At 45.1% G+C, this 24,536-nt stretch overlaps 2 protein-coding genes across 2 annotated transcripts; both read right to left on the reverse strand.

Moving 5' to 3' along the window:
• Positions 1-2,199: 2,199 nt before the first annotated feature.
• Positions 2,200-6,161, reverse strand: MYOD1 (myogenic differentiation 1). Its single transcript, XM_009669166.2, has 3 exons — positions 5,428-6,161; positions 3,984-4,062; positions 2,200-3,366 (listed from the first exon to the last, which is right to left on the reverse strand). Exons 1-3 carry the CDS (start codon positions 5,986-5,988, stop codon positions 3,119-3,121), a joined length of 888 nt encoding a protein of 295 aa, XP_009667461.2. The 5' UTR covers positions 5,989-6,161; the 3' UTR covers positions 2,200-3,118.
• Positions 6,162-9,806: 3,645 nt separating this feature from the next.
• Positions 9,807-15,261, reverse strand: LOC104140417 (ferritin light chain). Its single transcript, XM_068944906.1, has 3 exons — positions 14,997-15,261; positions 12,671-12,817; positions 9,807-11,613 (listed from the first exon to the last, which is right to left on the reverse strand). The coding sequence occupies exons 1-3, from the start codon at positions 15,210-15,212 to the stop codon at positions 11,110-11,112; spliced, it is 867 nt and encodes a 288-aa protein (XP_068801007.1). The 5' UTR covers positions 15,213-15,261; the 3' UTR covers positions 9,807-11,109.
• Positions 15,262-24,536: the final 9,275 nt, after the last annotated feature.

The following is a 24,536-nucleotide window of genomic DNA, read 5'->3' on the forward strand; positions in this document are numbered from 1 at the left end:
GGCTGTGTGTGTGATTTGGTGATTTCAAGCTATGGGTGCGTGGAGCACTAGCTGCGCTGTTTCACTGGCCCCAGCTCGACTGCTCTTTGTCTCGTAGGGTCAGCCCTCGATGCCTAAATACAGCTTTAGGAGCCGATTTTAAGAGCCGAGTTGGTAAATGTTGGGCCAGTCTTGTATCTGTTCCTCAGCTCTGCTTTTGCTCCCTTGTTACCGTCTGAACTGCAGCTCTGAATCCAAACGTCTCTGGCTCTGAAGCATTTGCAATCCAGACGGACTGGGATGTCCTTCTGTCAGTAACGTGCCGTCCTCATGGTGCACAGGGGAGTATAGTAACTTCAGCCATTTGTTTTTAATAGATTACCTTAGAAATAGACAGCAAGAAATTGCACATGGAAGGGCACGCGTTTTCCTTATTTAAGTTTAAAAATAAGTGTAGCCGTAATCTAACCGTGTATTTCTCGGCACTGATGCCCTTTGGCCTTGCTCCAGTGGATTTTTCTCACTGACCTCAACGGGAAAAAGATGGGTTCTGCATAGTAAATGTATGAATATTTTCTTCTTCTTTATCCACCCATCTATTCTGGGATGTGCTAAATGCTTGTTCTCTGTTGTAACATTAACATCAGTATGTGGAAACTTGGGTTGCTAAAATAAATCAGTGAAATGCAATATACATGACTTCACGAGGAACTGCATGTACATTGTTGAGCGCAAACGCCCCGAGCGCCCACGGTGCTGTGCCAGCCTTCCGGCAAGGGACTTCGTCGTGTCCTGCAGAAGTGGGGTGCTCTAGTGAGTCAGGCGCAAGCTTTGTGCCACCTGTGCGTATGCAGAGAGAAAAGTGTACAGTATTTCACAAAAGCATCTTTTGCATTGGGGCCCGATTAAGTTTTTGCTGGAGGCAATGAAAACTTTGTTGTTAATTTGTGAGGGCGTTGACTTGCGAGGCTCCAACAGTCTGTATTTAGTTTTTGGAAGTCAGTGATTTGACTCAGTCAAACTAATGCGGGCATTTTTCTGACCTTAGTAGAGATGCTCCTGATTCACACTAGAATGAATTGGCACACTCTTGAGTTCATTTAATTTTTACTTTTAACTGAAAAATTGAAGGGGTAACTCAACCTGTGTTGCCTGGACTGTGTTTCTGCCCACAGTGAAACCTGCAGGAGACCCCTGAGAGAATCCCTTTACAGCACCTGACTTCGATGCAGGCGCTGAGGGGCAGCCCCTGCCCCAGAAACCCCTCCGATGTGTGGGCGCCGGGCCTGCGCCTCCGCACAGATTCGGTGTTGGCAGCGGTCCCAAACGCCCGCGACGAGGGAGGAACCCCCCCGGCTGCTGCCTTCCTGCCGCTCCGACCTCAGGGAAAGCAGCAAGCTCCCGGCACGCCGTTACTGCTGGACTGCGGAGAAGCAACCGCGTTGCTCTGTCCAACACAAGGCCGCTCGTGCCTCTCCGGGGAGCGCTGATCCAAGTCTGAAGGAGTGGAAGACATTCCCATGGAATTAGCTGTTCCCTCTTTCTTTTTTTCCTGCTTAAGAGGTAAGAGTAGCAGAAATGCCCTCTTTAATAATCAGCTAGGAGAGAATATAACGACTGATCTGTCACCAACGTATTTAGAGCTGATGATGTTTTTTTTTTTTTTTTTACTGTGATGTTTAAACAAAAGCCATAAATCACAGTGACGTGAAAGCAATGGGTTGTTTCATACCGGGCTGTAGCTGCTAGTTATTCTTGTCCAAATGTGCAGATAGGCCCTCATGGTTACTTATCAATGACAATCTGTTCAGGGCTTAACATTTTTCAATTTCATGGCAAGCTTGCAAGGTTACACGTATATATACACTGAATGAAACATAGCCCCCTGGTTATTTTTAGAAAGGCTCCAAACAAGAAGCAAATCCCTGGAGTAGTGTTGCCAGAGATGGGGAAAGTTCAAATCCAAATTAAAGCTTCCTATCTTTGGCCTAAGTTCCAATCTGAACTTTAGGAAAACTGAGATCTATACCTTGAACTTTATGACACAAAATCCCATGTAATTATTTTCAGTTACCTGAGAATGTATGAACATGGTACATCCACTTGAAAATTAGATCTTGAATGGAAAATATGGACTTACATATAAGAGTGCAGTATCTGATCTTGTAAGAGTGTGTAGCTGCGAGGAATTTGGAGATTCTCATTTACTATGATTCCTAGTTCGTGTATAGTCTTAAGAGCTCAAGTCCTACAATGTATTCATAACCTTTGAGGGGCAAGAAGAACCTGCTTATTTACCATGCAGAGCTACGTAATAATGCCCTCAGATGTTTAACATTCAGTTCAGAAAGGGTACCAAAATACGATATAAAGAAAATACACCCTTTTTCAGCAAAGTATTTATGCAAAGAAATGGAAAGTAGCACAACTGAAGCATGGGCTTGATTCTTTGCTGAATCAGAGCCTGTACCTTCTTCCTGCCAAGGCAGCGATCTTAGCACCACTCCTAAACGCGCAAGTAATTCTAGAAGCTCTAATGAAAGTCAAGATAACTCCATGGATTTTATAAATAAGGGTCTTTATTTAGAATACTGTTGAAAACATTCTTGGCAACCACATGGTATAAATATATAAAGTTAAAGTTTTGCACGACAAACCAAGCAACATTAAATATTTTTTTTTTTTTAACTTTTTTCTTATTTTTTTTTTGCAAAGCAACTCTTATTTACAATTATACAAAAAGTTTTATAAAAGTGGTCCACAACCTTATTTTGGCCAGAACAGGGGTAATAGAAAGCATGTGTCATGCCTTTACTCCAGAGACTTGTAGCTTTCTTTTCTCCCCTGCTTTCAACAGCGAGGTTCCTATTCCTCAAAAGCCCAGATTAAATGTTGGCCATTTCATGGTATGCAATTTTATCTCCAGACACATTAAATAACTTGAGTTTAACAACCAATAAATAACTAGATGTATTTTGAAGTAATACAGGTTTGAAGAGTTATGTACTTGAAGGAATTTTGAGAGATTTTAGGACTGGAACAAGAAGTCTTGAGAAGTCTTTTCAGTCTTACAAGGCAGGTCTTGGAGCTTTACTGCATGTAACAGTTTGTTTTCACTGCAGTCCAGCTGGACTTGCCTTTATAGCACTTGGTAGATAGGGTTGCTGCTGTTATCCTGGGGAAGCGGGGTGCAGTTGGTGGGGGAAGGAATTTGGACTCCACTCTCATTCAGGTTGGCTCCTTCGGAGGGGGAACAGGGACTCCCTTCAGCAACGCTTTCCACTGCGGGCAGGACTGGACATGTGGAGTTATCTGTGGAAATCCTCTCCACAATGCTTGAGAGGCAATCAAGGCTAGAAACAACAGAACTCTTCCCATGCTTTGGATCTAAAGACAGACAGAAGAGGTGATCAATTTAGTCAATGGGTATTTAATGTCAGTAGGCTGTAGTTTTTTCAGAGAACCCCAACCAGTGGCTGACAGGGCATATCTGTGAGCATATTAAGATTGAGGAAAGGAATATTGGTGAAAGATGCCAGTTATCAGAAAACAGAGACTATAATTTGCAGAATGGGAAAAAAGGCCCAACTGAGGTATGATACTTTTCAAGAGGATGGGTGCAGGGCTTCACTTCAGTCCATAGAAAGGGAATGGAAGATTTGAATTCAATTGGCAATTTCTCCATGGTTTGGATCAGTGATATCCGGTTGGAACAATCCTTATGCAAAATGTAGTTAAACTCTGAAAACTGTTGGAATATATTCCAATATGTTTTTATCCAGACACTATGTTTGCAAAGTAGGAAATGCCACTATACTATATTCCCATATTTGCAAAGGCATCTAGAGGGAAATGCTATACATGTACTAGCATCGACAGCTCGCTGGCTGAAAAGCCCAGCCGGAGTCTGCTAAACAACCGGGGACAGAGAAGGCACAGGCAAGTCTGCTGCGCTGACCGTCTCTACCCCTATGTTTCACGTTGCCGTTACTGCAAATACTCACCATTTGGTGATTCCGTGTAGTAGCTGTTGTCGTAGCTGTTTCTTCTGCGGGAGTTGCAAGGAGGCCCACTGTATTCCATCTGGAAAGGAGAGAAATCTGCGTGAGATCACCAGTGGGGGGACAGCATTTTCCTCAAATATTTCCTCCCCAGTAACTATTTAACTTCACACTTCAGACCCTAGTCTGTGCCATAGCTCTCTAGTCCTGGCTGAAACACCACCAAGTTTTAGTTTTTTTGAATGAGGCAGAGCTTAACTTTGCTAGGAAGAAATTCCCCCCAGAATGTATTATGTGGCATAGTTATTTTAAAGGAAAATTACCATTGTTGTAACTAATGTACTAATGCTGTAGCTTTTCAAATGAAGTGAAGTCTTCCAGCGTTCTAATCAGAGGTTGCCCTTCGAATTGCAGCAGGGAGACCAAGGGGGGAAAAGTCTTTTTTCAGTTTAATTTCTGAAGACTTTTCCAAGCATGAATTCCTTTAAAAAACCCACTAGTCCACCTTTGTGCCTTTTTATTTCCTTTGGTTTCTCTCCCCACTATTACTTTGTATAGAGAAAAAAAAGCAAGCATTCTGACCAGTATTTTTGTTTCTGGTACTTCCACCCACAGTTACATGGCTCTTACCGAGAGGAGAAAAAAGGCTGTATTTTGAGGAGGGATCAGTTGTGTAAATTTTCTCCCCGATCTGCCAGCTATCTCACAATCCCAGATATTCAGCTCAGTAATAATTATCCCCACCAGAGAACATAGCCAACTCAGGAAGTCTTAAAAGTGCTCTTGTGGTTCTCATCTCAGCTATCCTGTACTCCAGTCACCACATCCCACCATCCTCGAGTCAGGCCACGGAGTCTAAAACTATAGTCCCAAGAAAGAAATTAGGTGACGAGACACCCTCTCTGGCACTCGCTCTTCTTCTCCCCTCTCCCCATAATGCACAAACAGAGGTGAAAGCCTGGGGTCTCCTTCCTGTTGCTGGTAAATGTCTTGAGGGGGGAGAACCTTTTTCATAACGGTCAAGAAAAGCAACTCCTGTTGCTCAGACCGTGCTCCTCTTATCAGGACTAATGTCAGAAAAGAAAACCCAGACTTAGCAGTTCCCCTGTGAGTTTTCCCCTGCAGTTATCATGGCAGGGGGGACCTCCCTCACAGCTGTCCCTAGGGGACGCAGGGCTAAGGGTACAGGAGATGGAAACGGAGATGCCCCGGGAGCGCGGGCAGGACTCGCACCTCTCGGCGCTCCCGGCGCCCTTCCCAGAGCGGTCCCCCAGCAGCTTTCCCCGGGACCCAGGGAAACCTGCCCAACTTCTCATCCCCAGGAAGGAGCGCCTGAGAGACTTCTCCCTTCTCTTCCAGGGGCGCTGGCGTGGGGGGACCCCACCGCCCTTGGCCGCCGGAGGTGGAGGCGCAGAAGGGGACTTTGTCCGCCGGCGGGGGCACTCACCATGCCATCGGAGCAGTTGGAGCGGGGGCTGGAGGCGTCCGACTCGCCGCTGTAGTGCTCCAGCACCGGGTAGTAGGCGTCCTCCTGCTCGCGCAGCAGCGCCTGCAGGCTCTCGATGTAGCGGATGGCGTTGCGGAGGATCTCCACCTTGGGCAGGCGCTGGTTGGGGTTGGTGGAGGTGCAGCGCTTGAGGGTCTCGAAGGCCTCGTTGACCTTGCTGAGGCGCCGCCGCTCCCTCATGGTGGCCGCCTTGCGGCGGTCGGCGTTGGTGGTCTTCCTCTTGCAGGCCTTGCAGGCCCAGAGCAGGCAGCGGCCGGCCTGGTGGTGCCCGCTGGGCGCCCGCACGTGCTCCTCCTCGTGCGGGTGCCCGTGGTGGTGCCCGTGGTGGTGCGGGTGCTCCTCGGGCTTCAGCAGGCCCCCGACGTGCACCAGCCGCGGGTCCAGGTCCTCGAAGAAGTGCATGTCCGACGTGTTGAAGCAGGGGTCGTCGTAGAAGTCGTCGGCGGCCGAGAAGGAGCAGAGGGAGCCCTCCGTCATCTCCATGGGGCCCAGTAAGTCCATGGGGGCGGCGGCGGCGCCGCCCGGGGCCGAGGGCGGGAAAGCGCGCTCGGGCCGTTGACGGCCGTTGACGGCCGGTGGCGGCGCGCGCGGCGCGGAGCGGAGCCCCGCGGCTCCCCTCTGCCAGGCGAGGCCACCAGCGCTGCCGCCGCCCGCCCCTCCGCCGCCGCGCCGCGCCGGTCCGGCAGCGCCGCTCGGGGCCGTATTTATGCCGGAGCCCCCCGGGCGGCGCGGCGCGGCGGGACGGGGCGGGGCGGGGAGGGGGCCGCGGCTCCCCCCCCCCCCCCATCCCGGGGGCCGGGCGGTGTCAAACGCGTGTGGTTTTAACGCCCCGCCGCCCGCCCCTCGGTGCAGGCAGGCGCGGCGAGAGCGGGCGGCGGCCGCCGGGGGGCGCTGGGCCCCGCGGTCGGTGCGCCCGTCGGCGAGGCCCGTCGAGGCCCGCTTTCCCCGGGCGTTAACGGACTTAGACCGTCGCGTTTGCTCCGCGGCCCGGGAAGAGACGGAGGCTGGCTGAGGTGGTGACGGCCCGGGTTGCTTGCGCGGTAAGGGTGCGTTGTTTTCAGGTAACTCGGCGATGGCAGAGCCGCGGCCCTAGAGACACGGGACGTGTTTTGGGGGGGTGGGGGGGGGGTAACGTCTCTCAGGTCTTGCTAGAGTGTTTGCGCTGTTTTGGGAATATCGCTCGAGCCGAGAAATTGAGCTCTTTTTGTGGTGTGGAAGCACTCCAGCAATTCAGCTGCGTGATTTCATTAACTTAATGATTAAAATAGTTACGGGTGTTTTTATCTGCCATGGGCTAAGATTAATCTCCACTCTGCCCTTACAGAGGCTGCTGAAAATCTGACTTATTTAAAATCGAAGGCAAAGCTCTGGCCTCAATGGGCTAAAGGGCAGCTTAGAAGGGTCTGTAAAGGTAAAATATCAACTGGTGACCTAGTCCTCAGTTCCTGCGCCTGTGACTTTTCAGACGGGTCATTGTAACGGTGTGTTCATTGCTAGTTACGTGATTTGGTTTCCCAGTCTGCAGTCCCCGTGGTCTACTTGCTTACACGTCTTCACGTACAGGCAGAGATAACTGTTAGTCACGTCCTATCGTTACTCCCCAAAGATCAAATTTTTATTTAAAGGAAAAAGTAGATATTTTGGACTCTGTACAACTTTGTTGTTTCACCGTATCCAATGCTGAAAAGTGATACGTCCCAATGAGATCAGCTATTGACCACCCTAACACACTGAGAAGTGTATCTGCCAGCTGCTCTGAGAGGCAGAGTAGCAACCTTGTGGAAACCCTCCGCTGTTGTTACAGAGGTTTCTTTGATCCAGAAGGAATGAACAGCTTTTGCTGTTCTGAAAAATCTCTCCTGAACAGCTAAAACACCGTAAAAACAATTTGTATTGAAAATAATACAGTAATGCATATTAAGTATAAGTGAGAAATAGTTATATGCTATAACAGCTAAACGCGTACATTGGGTATCAAGGCTTGGTTTTGGCGCTGGCCACGTTACTTGGCTCAAGACACTTCATCTCTCTGTAGCTTACTTGTTTCATTTGTGGAAAAGGTAATTCTACGTGATGTTTACACAGCATTGTAGGATATTCTGCCACTTTAAGTGTGTTTCTAGATTATACTTGACCCCAGAAAAAGGCATTCTGGGACTTGTGCAAATAATGGTTACCTTGGGCAAAGCAGTAACAAAGGCTGGGACTTGGACAAGTGATACACAAAGACTTCAAGTAACTGCCAATGCAATGCAGTCTAGCGCTTGCACGCTCTAGGGAGTCTCTTCTTTCAACCTGTGGCAGCATGCATGTGTCCCAAGACATGGGTTAGTAAAAGCATATCTCGGTTTGTCACCTAGGTGAAAAAGTCAGGAGAGAGAGCCATGACCAGATGGTATAGTTTGCATGGAGTGTTCTTCTACTGAAGGTGCCTTTGAAGACTCATCCCCCACGGTCGCTACCAAAACCAACATTCACTTTCCAGTATTCTTCCCAAAGATGGATTGGTCCAGAAAGAGGCTGCATTGTATTGTGAGTCTGAGAGTCTTTGCAAAGAACAAAACCCACAGGTGTTCTTCTCAACTTAGGGTGGCCATAGTGGAGAGGATGAAGGACAGCATGGTCTTCCCCTAGGTATTTTAATGAATTCCTCATTTTGAGACTAGGCAACAGCAAGGGCCCCATTTGTGCAGCCTTAGATCGTGCTTATGGCGGAATTTAGAAACATGCTACTGTTAAGTGTCTGTCTGGAAGCCACTGTGGCTGTTACTCATCATTTCAGTAGAGATTAGGTCTCTCCAAAGCTTTTGATTTGGATGCTCTATTTCAGTACTGGTGTTTCTATGGCTCTTCTAAGCCTCCCAGATCCTGGATCTGGATGGATTGGGCATTGCTGTGGAATTACACCTGCAGGGGTGTGCATATGAGCACGCATTCAGCAGAGGAAGCAGATTCTTATGGTTACTTTAAATGGTGCTATATACCTGTTGCACGTTTCGTCCTTCATCTCCTTTTTTTTTCAGGGTGTAGTGGAAAGGAAGCTGAGACGGGGGAAGCAGATTGTACTGCTTATGCTGAGGAGCATACATGGACACTCATCCTATACACGATGTACAGGTATTGTTAACAAAGTCCCTGAGGTCACATGCGTGAGCATGTGCACACCCTCAGCAGAAGCAGCATATGCACAAAAAGAACTTCGGTTATCTATAGTAATTGATTTAATTCTCTTTTTCAGAGGATGAAGATTGGGAAAATAACTGATTGGGAGTTTCTCTACCTGAAATTAACAGAATTCTTTCTGTAGGCAGAGGGCCCAGAAGGTGTTTTGGAAAAGTGAGAAACAAAGGACTTAAAATTCTGAGAACGTGCCAACACATTTTGCCACAAAGATGAAGACCAGAGGAGTGGATCTCTGAGAAACTTGCTGCTTCTTTCTCCCTGAAATATTGCCACGTATGTAAGTTGTGCACTGTAAAGTTTAAACATTGGACTTCTGTTAAGGTAAAGAGAGAGGGTCTAAGTGCTGGAAACTGTGGAAGAAGCTATACCTATATTTCAGAAGGTTAAGAACTGTCAAAGTAGAAGATTGTTGTAGAAACAGTAGTAATACTTGAAGGGTTTTTATGACACTAGTTTATTATTCAATGAGTATTTTTGCTCCATTCATACTTAATGAGCTATATTTTAATACTGAGGATGGATTCCATTGCTCTTATTCATGTTGAGTTAGAGTCAGGGAAACTAATTGTTGAATAAGGTATGCTCAGCATGCGGATGGGTGTTGCAATCTAGCCCAGATGGAAATATCTTTTAAACTACTGCCAGTCATCCCAACATAGGCAAATCCAGTATGTTGCTGGAAGTGCTTCAAACCATTCATGTAGCACATTGCAGTAATTTTTTTTTTTTTAAAAAGGAGCATAGAGGGGAAGTTTCAATGTGATTTCCTCCCTCCCCACCCGTCACCATAAAGCTGAATCATTAACAGAAAGGGATTGGGAAAACATCTGAATTGTAGTTGTCTGTCCTGTGTTACAACATCAGCAGAAAGTAGGTGGGCTAATGTGGCTTTACAGAAATAGGTACTTAATGCTACCGTGTGTAGAAGTCAAAATTGACTTAGTGTTTCCTTGTGCAGTGTTTTTACCTTAATGCAGTTTTCCAATATGTTTGTTTTCATTTTGTGGTGTATATTTCTATCTTGTGTAACTTTCTTGGGGGCAGATAGACTCTGGCACAGTTTTGTCAATAGGCAAAGTCTCTTGGAGAAGAACATTAGCATGCATATTTGGAAAACTTAAAAATTTGCATCTGCATTATTTCTTACATTGAACTGAATTTATTTTCAAATTTAACAACAGAAACATTGATTACAGTATTACATAAAAGTTGGGGTTTGTTCCACTGAAAGATTAACTCAAATTGCCTAAAAGCTGTGGTATATACCGACTTAAGAACCTAGTTCCAGGCAGCTGATTTAGCCAGTTGCTCTTCCTAGGTGACCTTGTTAGTCAATGTAGAGAAGGAGAGGCATTCCTGTAGGAGCTGACTGGAAGGAATTTAGACTCCTCTGAACTTTAACCCAGCTGGCTAAAGTGAAGGCTTTAAGTTTGGCAGTGTGAATGCCCCCCTCAACTGAAATGCAAAAATGAATGAGAGGCTGCTTTCTGTAGTGCAATTTTAGCTGCGCATGCTGCACTTTCCCAAGGATGTTATTCACCTACCTGGGGCCAAGATAGGGAATACAGAAAATCAGCAGTAGTACCATACTTTATCCAGCTGAAACAGGGATTTGTGTGATAATTAAAATAACTGTCCTAGGCTATGTCTGGGCAAGTCCCTAGAGCTAGGGCCTTTGGGGACACTTGTAAAATAAAACCGGTGAAAACCACATCTAATGAGAACCCCTAATTTACATCTCATCCTCTTTTTGAGGATTAGAAAAGGCAACAAGGCAAGTAACTGCAGTGAAAAACAGCACATTGTCCTGTTCCCACATTGAGAAAAAGTTAGTATCCTTCATATTGAAGGCATATACAACAAGAAATAGCTGGGTTATAGGTAAATGAATTTACTTAGTTATTGAAATTGATACTATGATAGAAAGAAAACAAGAAATCCACCTTGTTTTAAAACAAGTCTTTTAAAGAGTTCATAATGTTACCATACTAATGTAAAATATTTAATATAAAACTTAATCTTTGGATTTTTTCCCACATAGAAGTTACCTTGTACTAAAGTTTTCTTTCTTTTTTTTTTTATAAAAGTTCTATACACTGTTAAAAATAATTGGCATTAACTAATACTAACAGTCATTTAAGCCAGAGGAGAGGCCTAAAGGCTTTTAGTTTCTACACTGAAGCATCTTTTACGGTAAGAATTGCATAGATGAAAGTGTAATTGATGCAAACAATCTGGGGAACTAGCAATCTCACTATGATTTAAACAATGGTATGGGCTAGACTTTGAGCTGCGGCTCATCAGAGGATGAGGGCCAAGGTATGAAGAAGGGGGAGTGATACAGGAGTAACCAATTGCATCTCCTGAGTGCTGGTCTCAAGGCCACCCTCCATAAAGATCTGCCTTAGGAGCTGCTCCATAGCTGTAGCAGTCCTAGTGTTACAGTCCCTCCCTGCCCTGCTTCACTTTTGCTCCTGTCCCATCATTGCACTGTGGCACTGCAGCAGTGCAATATACAGTTGCATATATTGGCCCTATGCCATTCCTGTGCTGGGAGGATTCTCTCTGGGGGCGCTTCAGACCCTCTGCAGCTCCTGTGCATTGCTGGAGAGGAGGGCAGGGGCTACTGCGCTGACTAGGCTCTGGCTCTATGCCTGTTCTTAGCTCTTTCTGGAGCCGGTCCATGAAGTAATCGCCAAGACTGTTTCTGCCATCTTGGGAACAGTCAAGCCTGCGAGCATTGGTCAGAAGATCTCCCATCAGCTTGATCTTCCGGATTTTGGGCTCAATGAACTGTTTCTTGATAGTGCTTGCACTGTGAGGGTCTGCGTTTTCAAGGCTCAGGGCATAAAGCTCTTCAAAATACCGTGTCATAGTTTTCCACTGGATCATTGCTAATTCCAGGGCTTTCATCAGACTGACTGCGTACTCACAGTTTGGTTTCTAGAAGCAAAGATAGTTACAATTATTAATAAGAGCAGCTCATCTTACCATATTCGTTGCTATTTTCCTGCAACTTAACTGACCTTCTAAACAAAACGTGCTAGGATTTTCCAAGAGCTCCTTCTAGTGTGGAGCGTCTGTTATTTTTTGCTGAGTTAGATGGCTGTAAACATACAGAAGTGCCAGAACCCACAAATCCTTGTTTCAAGGAACAAGATTTAAATAGCAGTAGCTATGCCTGATAAATATTCTTAAATGAGAAAAACCTATCCGTATAGATGCAAACTCAATATTTTAAAAAGTTGCTCAAGATGGCCTTTTTATTTTTACTTTTTCCAGCTCAACAAATGCTATGATAGGCCAAGGAACAGCAAGATGATATATTTAACTCTTTACATAATAGCTTATATAATGGATAATACATATAGATAGTTTATATAGTACATATAAATAGTTTATATAATACATAATAGTTTGCCAGAGAAGAATCCGCCCTATAATCTTCTACAAGGGAGGGTTTTTTTTTTTTTAAATTAAAAACTGATAACTGAGTTACTCCTTCATACCTGTGCAAGCCCGAGTCAAATCGATTCAAATTCTGTCTTTGGCTATGTTCTAACAGATGAGCTACTGCTCCCAGCTGGATGTTTCTCCCACCTCCTTCCTTACCCCTTTCAGATGCCAATGACTTTATTTTGTTTCAGTGGGAAGGCAGACAAGTTGGCTGATTTAGCACTGAAACAGTTTAAGGAGACCCACATAATCCATTACAGCACACTGGAAACAGCAGTCTCCAGCTGAGTGGAAGAAAAAAGGGACCATTGTTCATATCCTTTTTGGCCAGACCAGCAATCATATGGAGTTAGGACTGCATGTCTGACAGTTTTCTAGGCATCAATCAGGAACAAAAGCATGTTAACTAATATAATAGGGAAATTATATCTGAAAAATCTAATAGTGGTTGAATACTGAGAGTTCTGAGGCACCAACTATATAATGCAGGAGTCTAGAGTAATTATTGCTAATTGCAAGAGACTACAAGTTGCTTGCTACACACCTGGATGGTTTTAGAACAGTAGTGGCCTCCTCTTTCTTGCTGATACTTCATCAAAGCTTCTGCAGCTTTTCTCTCCTCCATGGCTTGATGCAGGAAGAACTTTGAAACATTTGGTAGGGCCACATGGGACTGATCAAAAAATTCACCCTAAGCAAACAAAATTCAACCAGAGTGTTAAAGTTTGTTGAAGACAGAACTTGCAGCAGAACACAGCTGTATCAGAACTCAGGGAGGAGACATTTCCAATGGAACTCGTTCTACCACCTTAATCACTTTGAAGGTCTTCCTCCAAACTTCTGCAATAAATGAAGTCATTACTGTCCTAAATCGAAAAAACCTCTATACTTCTACTAGAACGCTTTCTGCCTTTTAAGACTGGGCAGGAGACTATTACTGATGGTTTTTTTTCATTAGCAGTCACAGATTCTAGCCAGATACTGCTTATGAGATTTGCATTTAGGAAAGAAAAATAGCTAGAGGCACATATCCAGATCCTCCACCACCATTACCGAAAGCATCAAAATCAGCAACATTCTTCCCTTCTAGGTATTGGAACTGGTAAGGGCCTGATCCTATTATTTATTTTTCATTAAATAAGCATAGTCCAGCTTCTTGCTGATGGAGCCAAGAGTACAGAGAACATAGGATTTATCCCTTCAGGTCAACATTCCATTGAAAAGTTAGCTTCTAAAGGTATGAGAAAGATGAGGCAAACACCAAAGGAGACCAAGAACAATTTTGCACCAGTTTTCAGTTCCTTTATGGATAATGCTATTCCAATAGAGAAAATATTAAAGGTGTACACAGTATAGTTCAGTAGCAATACATAGCTTATGCCTAAGACGACTTCAAAAAGTATTAAAATCCTAAACCTACTGTAGCCCTTGTTCTATTTTTCTATATGGGAAAGTAACAACTTTCATCAATGTAAGATTAAACTGTGCTCATTGATCTGTCAGCCCATCTGTTGAATTAATTTTATGCATGGAGTGGCAGGCTGATCCCTAGCTCCTTGCCTGCACGGTGGAAGACAGAATAAAGAGAATGTACTAGAGAGACAGATAGCAATGGAAGGCCACCAGGTTGCCCAGAGAGGTTCAACATTGGCTCTGCACTACTTTGATATCAAAGACAGTGAGAGGCAGCAGCTGGGAATATGCCAAGAGTAGAATTGAGGGAGCTACAATATATCAATCTACTGGTTCCCTAAACAGGCATAGGCAGTATAGCACAGCCTTTGCCTCTGGACTGGATTGCTGCATATTAAACTCCTGGCTTGTCGCCTGTCCAGGGGGGTAAAGAACAAGTACGTGCATTTCATAAGCGTTTCTACTTCTGGCTGTTCTCCCTTCTTTCATTATTATTGTGAACAAATACAAAATACTTGAGTTTCATCTATGTCGCTCATCTGCTAAGAAAGCGTAAAAGAGTTATATACACCATATGATGTGTTTATGTTTTGATGACCATCCGGGATGCCCCAAAGCTGTGGCACACATATGTGTAACCATGCGCCATTCAAGAGGAAGTACATACTGCAATGTTCATTGAGAATATTCAATGCTATATTTGCATGGTCTTTTTCCTAGAGTCATTAATTCATATCTCTACTGACAGAAGAGTCAAGGCTGAGTGTTTTGTAACCAGTTGCTCAGTGCGAGTGTGCTGCAGGACTGCAAGAACCCAAGACACTACACCTGCATAGCTGTTAAGGTAAGTCTTTTATAAAGATCATTAACTACTTCTAAGACAGCCACAGTCCATTTCTAGTGGAACTTTCTCCATCCAGCCCAACTACCAATCAGCAGTGGTATTTCAGTCTGCACGCTTAACAGGTTGAGGTTTCACCACATACTTAATTTTTACTGCACTAATACCATACACTAAGCTCAATCAGAGGATCTTGGTTATACGCTTGAGTATAGTTTGCCTTGACTCTCAACAGAGGCTCAGCTTCAGAGGGGATGGCACCGATGATCCTGTTTCTTGATTTTGTGTTTTTGTTAAAACATATGCAGCCTTAAATATTTGATAAGCAGCCAAAGCCAATAAACTTGCCATTGTGCTACATATTTCCTTTTTAAATCCCCACGATGCTCCTGCCTGCTGCTCAGCCTCCCCCCGCACAGGGCGCCCATGGGAAGGCGCCCCCACAGGCTTTCCTCAGTTAACCACGCAAGGCTATTTCAGGTATAAAGTTTGCGGGGGAAACAACAACAACAACAACAAGAAGAGAAGAGGCCAAAGCCCGAACGCCAAGGTGTTAGGCTGCAAAGCCGCTGGCAGCCCCTCTCCCCGCCCCTCTCCGCCGCCGCCCGCCGCTTACCAGCGCCTGGAGGCAGTAGGAGAGCTCGAGCAGGGCGCCGGTGACGCCGCAGAGGCCTTCCTCCACGGCGGGCGGGAAGCTCTGCCTCACGCGGCTGCCGGGCAGCGGGCGGTGCGCCGGGCAGGCGGGCAGCGTCCCGCGGGGCCGCTTGGAGCGCGGCTCGGCCATGGCGGCGGCCGCTGGAGCCGGGCGGCCCGGCCGCGGGCGGCGCCTCATATAGCAGCGGGCACCTGGCCACGCACCTTGCCGCCGGGCCGGGCCGGGCCGGGCCGCCCCCGCCCCGCGCCCCGCCCCCCGCCCCCGGCCCCCGGCCGCGCCACGGCGGCGGGGCGAGGCCAGGCGGGCGCCGCCATTTCGCGGTGCCCGCGGGCGGCAGCCGTTAACGGCCGGGGCCCGGGAGAGGGGCGAGCCGCGGGCGCGGGCGTCAGCAGCCCGGAAGCACCCGTTCCTGGCCTTTTCGGCTGCTCTGCTCTGTCCCGCACGGTGACAGCTGCAGCTCGGCAGCTGTGGCCCGGCGTCTACCTGGAACAGAGTCGAGGTAGCGAGGTGGAAGCGTGACTGATCTCAGCACCTTTCAGATTCGATAATTTTCTGCTCAGTGACTTTCTGTTTAGTAAGCTTAACGTTACACGTTGCTCTACGGAATGTTTTTCTGGCAAATCACCCCACTGCCCCACAGATCCGCTGCTGGGTGTTCTAATCTCCGTTCCGTTGCACGTTCTAATTGTTATTGGATGTGACTACCTAGGGCAAAGCACCCGTAATCTGAGAGCAGTCACATAAAATGTGAGAAAATTGCTCATCTTAAACATACGTATTTCTAGTTTAATGCCTCCATCTGCTACGATATTCAGCCCTCTTTGTCTGCTTTAATTTTCCGTTTTCATTTGCCTCTGATTGTTCACGTTGTAGTTAAGTGAAGTGAAGAGTTTCAGCAAATAAAATCTAGACCAGTATGTGAAGTTCCCACTTTAAAAAAAAAACCAAAAAGCATCTTCAGTAAAACTGCACATGAGTAAAGTTAAATGTGTCTATAAGTGTGCAGGGCTAAAGTACCTAAATTCATAAACTTAATACATTTGTTAGACAATTCAACTGTGTACGACCTTGTTCTGTAAGTCCTTTTTAGTCAGGGCACTAGAGACTTCTGCTGGAAAGATGTATTTCTAACAGTTATGTTTTAGTTGCTTCCAATCCAACTATCTTGATTTTAGACAGTAAAATAGTTATTAGCGTTTAGCTGCAACAGAATGATTCGTTGAGTGCCTCAGAAAAGGATGAGCACGTGTGACGTGTGTATATGTACGTATCATTGACATCCTGATACAAATGGACTCCTCAATGACCTCCTTTTGGTATATACTCCAGGGAATTTGAAGTGTGAAATCACAACAGAAAGCAAGTTAGTTAGTGCCGCTGTAGGAGAGTGTGCAGCTTGATTTTATTAGATTGGTCTTTGTGTTCACTGCAGTAATTTCTGAGTATGTTAGTGCATACATGCACATGTATGTATTAAAGGACTTCCAGTCACATACGCTCCTTCAGAAATCAGTACCTAAGTTATCCCTTTTCAGTGATGGAGAATAAGACTTGGAGACATGTCTTAAGGCCACCTATGAAGTTTATGGCTGATCTGAAAACTTGACTCCGAATTTCCTTCATCTCAGTACATTCCTTAAAACCATCTTTTTCTGAGAACACTATTCAATTTATTTTGCTTTATGAAACATAAACTAAGGAAATTCAAGTAATTTGCACTGTATTCAAATTTATTATGGAAAAATATTACAAAATGATCTAGAGATTCTTGCTGCGTAAGGTTAGAGAGTGTCACATGCTGTTTGTATCTGGACTGAGGAAGTATGATCTTGAAGTATGAAACCTGTGGTCTTAAGTCTTGGTTTTCAAGTAACACTGTATCCTGGGAGATGGGTGCTTTGCTCCATTTCTTAGCTTGTTACAGCATTTCCACTTGGCATAGAGTAAGTGCAGCTGCTCTCTGAGGCATAGGGGGCTTTTAAGATAAGAGATGAATTGTTTCCCACCTGCCTCAAGCTGAAGGGGAAGTCTTAGGTGTCTCTCTCAAACGCTGTATGCTTTGGAAAAGTTATGACCCACTTGGGGTAACAGTATCTGTATATGGCTTGTATGCAGCCAGTGAATCTGGATTAGACCCTTATTCTCACTAAATCCTGGAGTATGACAGTTTTGTACAGATTTCCTACATGAACAGCTATTGTTGGGCTGGAGGGGGTCGAAAGCAGTGGATTCTTCACTGAGGGAAACAAAAGCCGAAGCTGAGCGCAAACCCCGAAAGCCCCCGTGATTGGTTCTATACGAACTTATTGCAAGCAAGGGGTCTGTAAATAGGATGGGGACAGGACTGGCCCTGTGCGTTCTCATAATCCAGAAGTAATTTAAATGCATAAGGTTAGGCACATGCGTTGGTGAAAGGGGCCTTTATTCATTTTTATGATTTAGGATGATTTTGATATAAAACATTATAAAGAGTATCTCAAGGGGTATAGCAGAGCAGGAAGCCAAGCAACTGCAGCATGGTATACAGACCTGCAATTATAATCCCAATAAAAGAACCTTTCTTGCATAGACAGACTCACACGCGCATACACAGGGGTATGCGCGCACCCACACACCTTGTTTTTGGCAGAGCGCAGCAGGGAGGACCGAGTTCCTGTTGGTGGGCTTTAGCAGTCATCTGAAAATATACTTTCTGCTGAGGCCATTTTGCAAACAATTTAATAAGATCGTTTCCTACCTTGATTCTCTGTCAATTAAACCTGGGCTCTTGAGGCTGCTCTTTGCAACCTGGAGTTTATCTTGTCTGTCCTTCAACCGCAGGTAGCAAGAGTTGAAGCTGTTGCATCTGTCCAGCCACCATCTGTGAGCTTCTTTCTAGCTGTGGCAGATTTTTCTTATGCTTTGCAAATAGTATATCTAAGGCTGCCAGGCTTTTTCCTTAAGTGATCATTCAGTGCCCATCAATAGCTGTGATGAAAACAGAGGGCTGTGTGAGGAAAAAGCAATAAATAAATAAATATATGATGCATATTCCTGTAAATCAGCCTTCCTCTCCGTTCATGATTTTATTTTGTAACTGAGTGAAACCTAAGCTCTCTGGCAGGAAATGGACGGTGATTCATACGAGCACCCGTGAATTCACAGTCGCTCATACTGCACTTGAGGTCACTTAAACCATTTAGCCATATGCTTTGCCATTCTCAATGGGGTGCATCATTTCACTATTTTACTCTGATCCCACTCTTTTTGCTTTCCTTTTCCCATGGAGGAAAGGCCAGCAAGACTTCTGAGCTGTTTGTCTTTTTGCACTGTATGACTCATAAAGTAAAAAAAAAAAAAAGCAGCCTGAAATTTGGGAAGTTATAGCTTAAGTAAACATAGAAAAATAACTTTTTTCGACTGTGTTGCAGTAAAAGTAACCATCAGCAAAACATGAGATGGCCCTGGGATGACAAAAGCACTGTGACTAAGCTGTGAGGTGGTCCTACTAGGAAATACTTTTTGTCTCCATGTCGTTGAGCAAATGTAAAAAGTTCAGGGAATTTCCACTTTGCTGAAGTGCTGTGAAATCAGCGTGATTTAGCAATATAAGAGAAGGATTCTCAAAAGTAAAATGTAACCCCTCTGAAGTCTGTTCTTGTTGGCATCAGAGCAGACAGGAGCCTGTTCTTTGGGCTCGTATAAACTGTGTGACTGTGCGCTGCCCTGTCTACACACACACATACATATATTCCATTTACTCAAGTGAAGTATCACAAATAAATCTTATATGCAAAATACTTGGATATATTTCAATTTCAGAAGTCATTTATGACATGTCTTTTCCTAGCACTCGCCTCAAATACTCCAAAGCCTCAAATACTCCAAAGATTAGTTTTGAATGTCCACTTTCATTTTCTAGACAGTTTTAGGTTTTCTTTGCTCACTGATATTTTTGAGTAGGGAAAACATACATTACCTTAGTGTTTCATACTAGTTGGGATCTATCAGGATCTTCTTCACTTGTCCTGGAAACAGTAATGCCTTTTTCCATCGTTCAGGTTTCCCGCTTTGCATCAATAGCCTGATAAAGGTGCGACATTGTTTGCACCGCTGACGTAACTTGTATCTCTGGTAGTTTAGTTCTGTAGACTTCTTTGACACAAGTCTGCATAGTACAGATAATGGAGAAGTTAGCTGATTTCTCTGTCTTCTTTTGCAATGAAGTTCTTACGTAAGGAGCTTTCCAAATGCTGGATAATACTAACCATTGTGTTTATATATAGAAATCTTTGAAACTTAACCAATTGAAATCTGTCCTTTACTTCAAACAGAATATGCCCACAGCACATTGGCACGTCTATGCTTTGTCTAAAACACAGATGCAGAAGACAAGCTCCTGAGAGTTTCTGAAATGCAAATAAAGCTTATTTTTAATCTTGTGTCATAGAACCAGTAGAAGGATTTCCTAGTTCTTACTGTTTTCCTCCCTGTAGTGTTCAAACTAGATTATCTGTAATTACTGCTGACTTTTACCATGGGACTCTTCTAGGACAGAGAGTTGGCTTTGGGTAGTGTGGTGGGGAGACATGGCAGTCTTGGCTCGTTCTCAGCAGGATCCGACTGGGGCCCAGGGAGGTCCAGCACCGCGTGGCGCAGAGGAGTCGCCTCTGTGGCTGGGGTGGCTGGCGCACAGAGCTGTAGCGTGACATGTGGTGGCCAGGGCTCATCCTGCCTAGTGCCTGCCCCCTTCCTCCTGCCCGTCTCCAAACACCCCTGTCCCCTCTTCTCTCTCTCCAGCTGCTGCCGCAACTACAGACGGGGGCTAGTCCTTTCAGAAGTCCCTCCCGCTCTTCCTTCTGCAGCCCTACTGAGAAAGCTACGTCCTCTCAGCAGGTTTGTGGGGGTGTTCCTCAGTCAAACATAAAAAAGGGTAACTGCATCTCAACTTAAGTGAATAGGCAGACTCTTTGCTGTGACTATTGTCCTCCTTCAACCTGTTTTTTGTCTTGTTTGATACCATCAGCCATCTATTGCATCTCAAATCTAGGAGCCATACCTTAAGCACATTTTCGCTTAAGCACATGCTGCTCTTTGCAATAGCAGTATGAAATGCTGACAATTCACCTACACTGAGTTGTTCTCCTGCAGTCTTTTCTCCTTGCATTTACAAAGTTGTTAGATGTGCTGCCTAGCCCTTTCTCATCATCTGTGTCTTTAAGAGCTCTGCCACTGCCAGCCCTCAGGAAGCCAGCGGTTTAGGATTGAGGAGAGAGGCTGCGAGAGGAGCTGGAGCCCTGTGAGCGGTCTGTGCACCCTGCCTGTGTGCCTGCCTGGTGGCTGCAGAGGGCTGGCAGTCAGTCTGAGCAGCAATGCAACAGCACAGTTCAAAGTAGTCAGCAGCATGGTACTTCACCTTTCAGCCTCCGTTTCTTCTCTTAATAAGAACACTTATGCTGCAAGTGGACTGTTAATTTCAAGTGGTTACTGGCCGACAATACACATTTGGTTTTTAAATAAGCTGCTTTTAGGAGCAAGGGAGAAGAAATTGGCAGGGTTTGTCTGCTTCTGAGATTTGCAATTGTTATTTCAAGCTAAATTTAAACAAGTTTAAGCTAGCAAATTTCAGGCTCATCCTTGCAGTCCTTCCACGGCACATTATAAGGCCAGTCCCTTATTGCAGGTTGAAGCTGAGTCTCAGCACTGGAGCAAGTTTAAGGAGATTCTGTGGACTGTATGAAGGCAATGTGTTGCATGAGGGGGTTGTGCAATCCCAAACTGCCTGAAGTCTCTCGTAGCTTGTATCCTTTGCCTTCCTGTTTTACTTTCCTTTCCAAAGCTGAGGATAAGAATCTCCCTCCATTTTCTGGCAAATGAGAAAATAAGAAGTGACGTGCTAAGAAAGGCAATGCCTTTTTTTTTGTGCAGTCTGACATTGGTGACTTCCAGGCAGTATAAACCTTGGTAGGTGTACTCTGTGCTCCTCATGGCCCTTGAAAAAGCCCTTCAAGGTCAACACGAGCAGATACACTCTGCACATATTCTGAGTTTTTTGGGGCCTGATGGAACTCAACTAGAGTCAAGAGATAAAGGCTTATAAACCATTTATTGTCTTGCTACTGTATGTTAATGATAGTCAATGCTCATAGAGTCCCTGCTGGTACCTGGAGCATCTGCTTCTGACATACAGACTCTCCTCAGAGTTAAAAGGTTGATTTGGCACCATTTGCTACTTGGCTTGATAAAGAAGAAATTGAAAGCACAGATGGCCCGGTGGTGAGTGTGCAAAATATTTGCAGGTGAAAAATAAATTATTCAAAATGTTTTAGCTTTTCCATTCACCCAAAAATTATGCATGAACCCTTTTCCCAGTTTTCATTTGAAAAATAACCCTCTCAAAGTTAAAATTAAGCTGAGTTTTGAGCAGAAAGTCACTAAAGGTCCTTTCTTTGAAACTTTAAAATGAATATTTATCTGCTAATGTTTGTTTCAAATTGTGTGTTAATATGGAATCAGAAGAGAAGAATCAGAAAAAAAGAGATGTGGATAATTCCACTCAAGCGTCACATACTTTAAAGGCTGTGGTAACTTCCAGTGAGTAATCCATCTTCTACCTCCGGTCACCAAATGGCCCTTTGTTGCTGCTCTGTGCTCAAAACACCTCTTGTACACCATCTACGTATTAGCCTTTATACTGTAGGTGCTGTGATTCCGGAGGGTATTCCTTTCTCTATCATTTTCTGGCTATTTCCATGTTAATGGCTTTAAATACATTATAAAAATCTTACAATAATAGATGTTAGAATGCAATTTGGTTATGGCAGTAGGTCTCAGGCAAAGTTTTCTGAGTGAATCTGCAGGTATTGAACAAAACATTTTTGATCTCAGCATCTTGATGCGACGACCATTTTTGGACATATTCACCTGATTTCACTGGAATTATGAGGTGAGACTTAGAGCGGATTTGGCCCATGTCACTTAAGGCAGCCAGCAATATTAGTTGATAGTGTTGGGAGGTTACTTATTTTGGTCTTTAGGACATAGCGCTGTGGCAGAATGTTTTACTTTTTTGTAGTAGCAACTACAGTTGCTGTCTTTTCTATAATTTAGAAATGACTGAGCTGAATATTTACAAATTTCACCGAACAGTTTGTTCTCTGGTTTAAATCCTGCCTACCAACCGCCTGCCTGGGGCAAAGAGAAAAAAAAAGTTAGCTTTGGTACTCTAAAACTAGTCGAATAAATCCTGTGCAGCTGGTCTGCATGAAATGTGCAGTGACTGCAAGCTGTAGAGAGGATTCTGAGGTTTTGGACAAACTATATGCCTGTCAGATGCTAGGGGTGTTTTTTACTCCTTTGTATTCTGTTCCAGATCTGAACAACGCATTTATTTCATGGATTGCACTAGGGAGGATACTGTTGTGAAAAGAACACTTTTCTAGGCTAGGATAGTATCATTTAAAAAAATTATTGTCTAATAGCTTTCATAGTAGGGTCTGATCTTCATATGCTGCTGCAGCGGAAACGTTGAATAGGAATCGACTTCAGTGCCTCAGGCGTGGCCTCTTCAGGCACTGCGAGCCGGGGCTCCGCGGCAGCTCAAGACTTGCCTCACAGCTCCCGTTTGCTCTGAAGGGCCGTAACACATAGGTATTCATATTGCTTCATGTGGATAATTAAGTGTGCAAAGTGATGATTGCTACGCCGTTCCCTTTGGCATATATGTGGAGAAAACAGGTGTGTAACTGGACAATACTGCTTTCTTTATATGTTTGCACATGCTTTGATATTTTCCAAATTTGGAACTCAGCTTAAAGCCTCAAAGGGAATCCGTGAGACTGCAGCAGCTGAGAATATCCTTCTAGCCCTGGACCTTCCTGTGCAGTTCTCTAAATGTCTCTTCATTGATAAGGGAATGGCTTTGTCTAGCCTGTACCTCAGTATTTGTCAAGGTAAATTCTCTAGGACTTAATTGAAATGAGCAAGCCAGGACAGTACAATTTGTATTGCATGTACTTGTGTGTACTTGTGGATGAGAAGTCAATAGTTACTATGGTTTGGATAGTATTTTTTCTGCCTGTGCTGTTTCAGTCACCAGCGCTGCTAATTCATCCATCTCTCCTTTGCTTCAGGCAAGTGTTAACCCTTGGTTCCAGGGGCTTCTGCCCAGTGATTCCTTAGGAAAGCAGGGGCAGAGTTAGGAACGGCGCCCAGGAGTCCTGCCTGCTTAATTCCCCTGAGCCATAAGGGACACTCAGTCAGGGCTCTTGTTGCAGCCATCCGTCCTCTCCAGCCATCCCTCCACCCCTGCCGCAGGGTTTCCACAGCTCTTTCTGTAGTTAATATTCTCTATGACAACCCTCATGAAACAGATCCTGCAGACCGTCCCCTTCAGACTGAGATTTTGCAGTGCTGGCAAAATGCAAGGCCCCTGGCCGTTCGTCGTGGGTCTGCCCTCGCGCTAGGTTGACTCTTCCAGCATGAGGGTGAAGCTCCTCCTCTCTGCTCTCTTCTTCCTCCTCCTCCTCTGCACTTCACCAAACAGCCTTCCCGCGCTATCCCACTGCCTCCCTTTGCCATATCCTTCTCACTGCAAAACAGCTCAAGAGAAGAGTGGTGGCAAGAGCACCAGCTAGCAACTGGGACTGGCCAGGCGTTGCAGGGAAGTATGGGGAGAGGGACGCTGTAGGGATAGAGGGGCTGTCACTGCGGTGTGGGATGTCCCACTGTGACCCCAGACTGTGTCGCAGAAGGGGGCTGCAGGGCCCTGCCCCATCCATGCGGACCCTGCCTGGATTTGCCCTAAAATGGAGAGGGAATTTTCTGAATCTACGTATAACCTAGCAGAGACATGCTAGAGGCACGGAAGAGGGAAGTGACTTCAATTAATCTAAATGTCATAAAGCCATAAAGAAAAAGATGTACAGCTCAGGAAAACAGCTTTTGGAATTCAAAGTCATGAAGGCTGGGACCAGTTCTCTGAGCAGCTTGTAGTAAGAAAAAACTCTAGAGGCTTTTATTGATACAAACATTTATCACTAGTGTACTAGGAAGGACTTAAAGAAGAGATTGCTGTGCTTTGGGTCATAAACCAACTTCTAGCTAAATGAGGTAAGAAAGTTTTCCTTGGAGCCAGCTGAGCTTATGCCTGTGGCATAAGCCTGTTGGCCAGTGGCAGTTTCTTGCACTCTTCCCAGATCATTTGGTAGTGGCCACAGATTGAAATAATGCATTGGGCTATGTGGACCACTGACCTGAGCTAGTACATGGTAATTCTTACAGTGCCTAGGATGAACAACTTCTCTTAAGGGACATTGACTGTGCTTGCTTCTGACATGATGCAGAGGGAGAACTCCCTTGTTCCCATTAATGTACACTTGTGATCTGTACTCCGGGAGGCAAGCAGGACTGAGGGACACATCTTGTTAGGCAACAGTAAAAGCGTGTTGCCTTTGTAGAGGAGGATATGGCAGTCTGGTATGTGCAGCATGTCACTTTTAGCTGTTTGTTCTGAAGCGAGAG

This window comes from Struthio camelus, chromosome 5, assembly GCF_040807025.1.
Source record: "Struthio camelus isolate bStrCam1 chromosome 5, bStrCam1.hap1, whole genome shotgun sequence".
Taxonomy (NCBI): Eukaryota; Metazoa; Chordata; class Aves; order Struthioniformes; family Struthionidae; genus Struthio; species Struthio camelus.

Coding starts and splice junctions, on each gene's coding strand:
- MYOD1 (XM_009669166.2), bottom strand. CDS start 5,988: ATGGACTTACTGGGCCCCATGGAGATGACGGAGGGCTCCCTCTGCTCC. Junction 4,063..5,427: donor CCAACTGCTCCGATGGCATG/GTGAGTGCCCCC, acceptor TCTCCTTTCCAG/ATGGAATACAGTGGGCCTCC. Junction 3,367..3,983: donor CTACACGGAATCACCAAATG/GTGAGTATTTGC, acceptor GTCTGTCTTTAG/ATCCAAAGCATGGGAAGAGT.
- LOC104140417 (XM_068944906.1), bottom strand. CDS start 15,212: ATGAGGCGCCGCCCGCGGCCGGGCCGCCCGGCTCCAGCGGCCGCCGCC. Junction 12,818..14,996: donor CCTACTGCCTCCAGGCGCTG/GTAAGCGGCGGG, acceptor TTGTTTGCTTAG/GGTGAATTTTTTGATCAGTC. Junction 11,614..12,670: donor ACTGTTCTAAAACCATCCAG/GTGTGTAGCAAG, acceptor CTTTGCTTCTAG/AAACCAAACTGTGAGTACGC.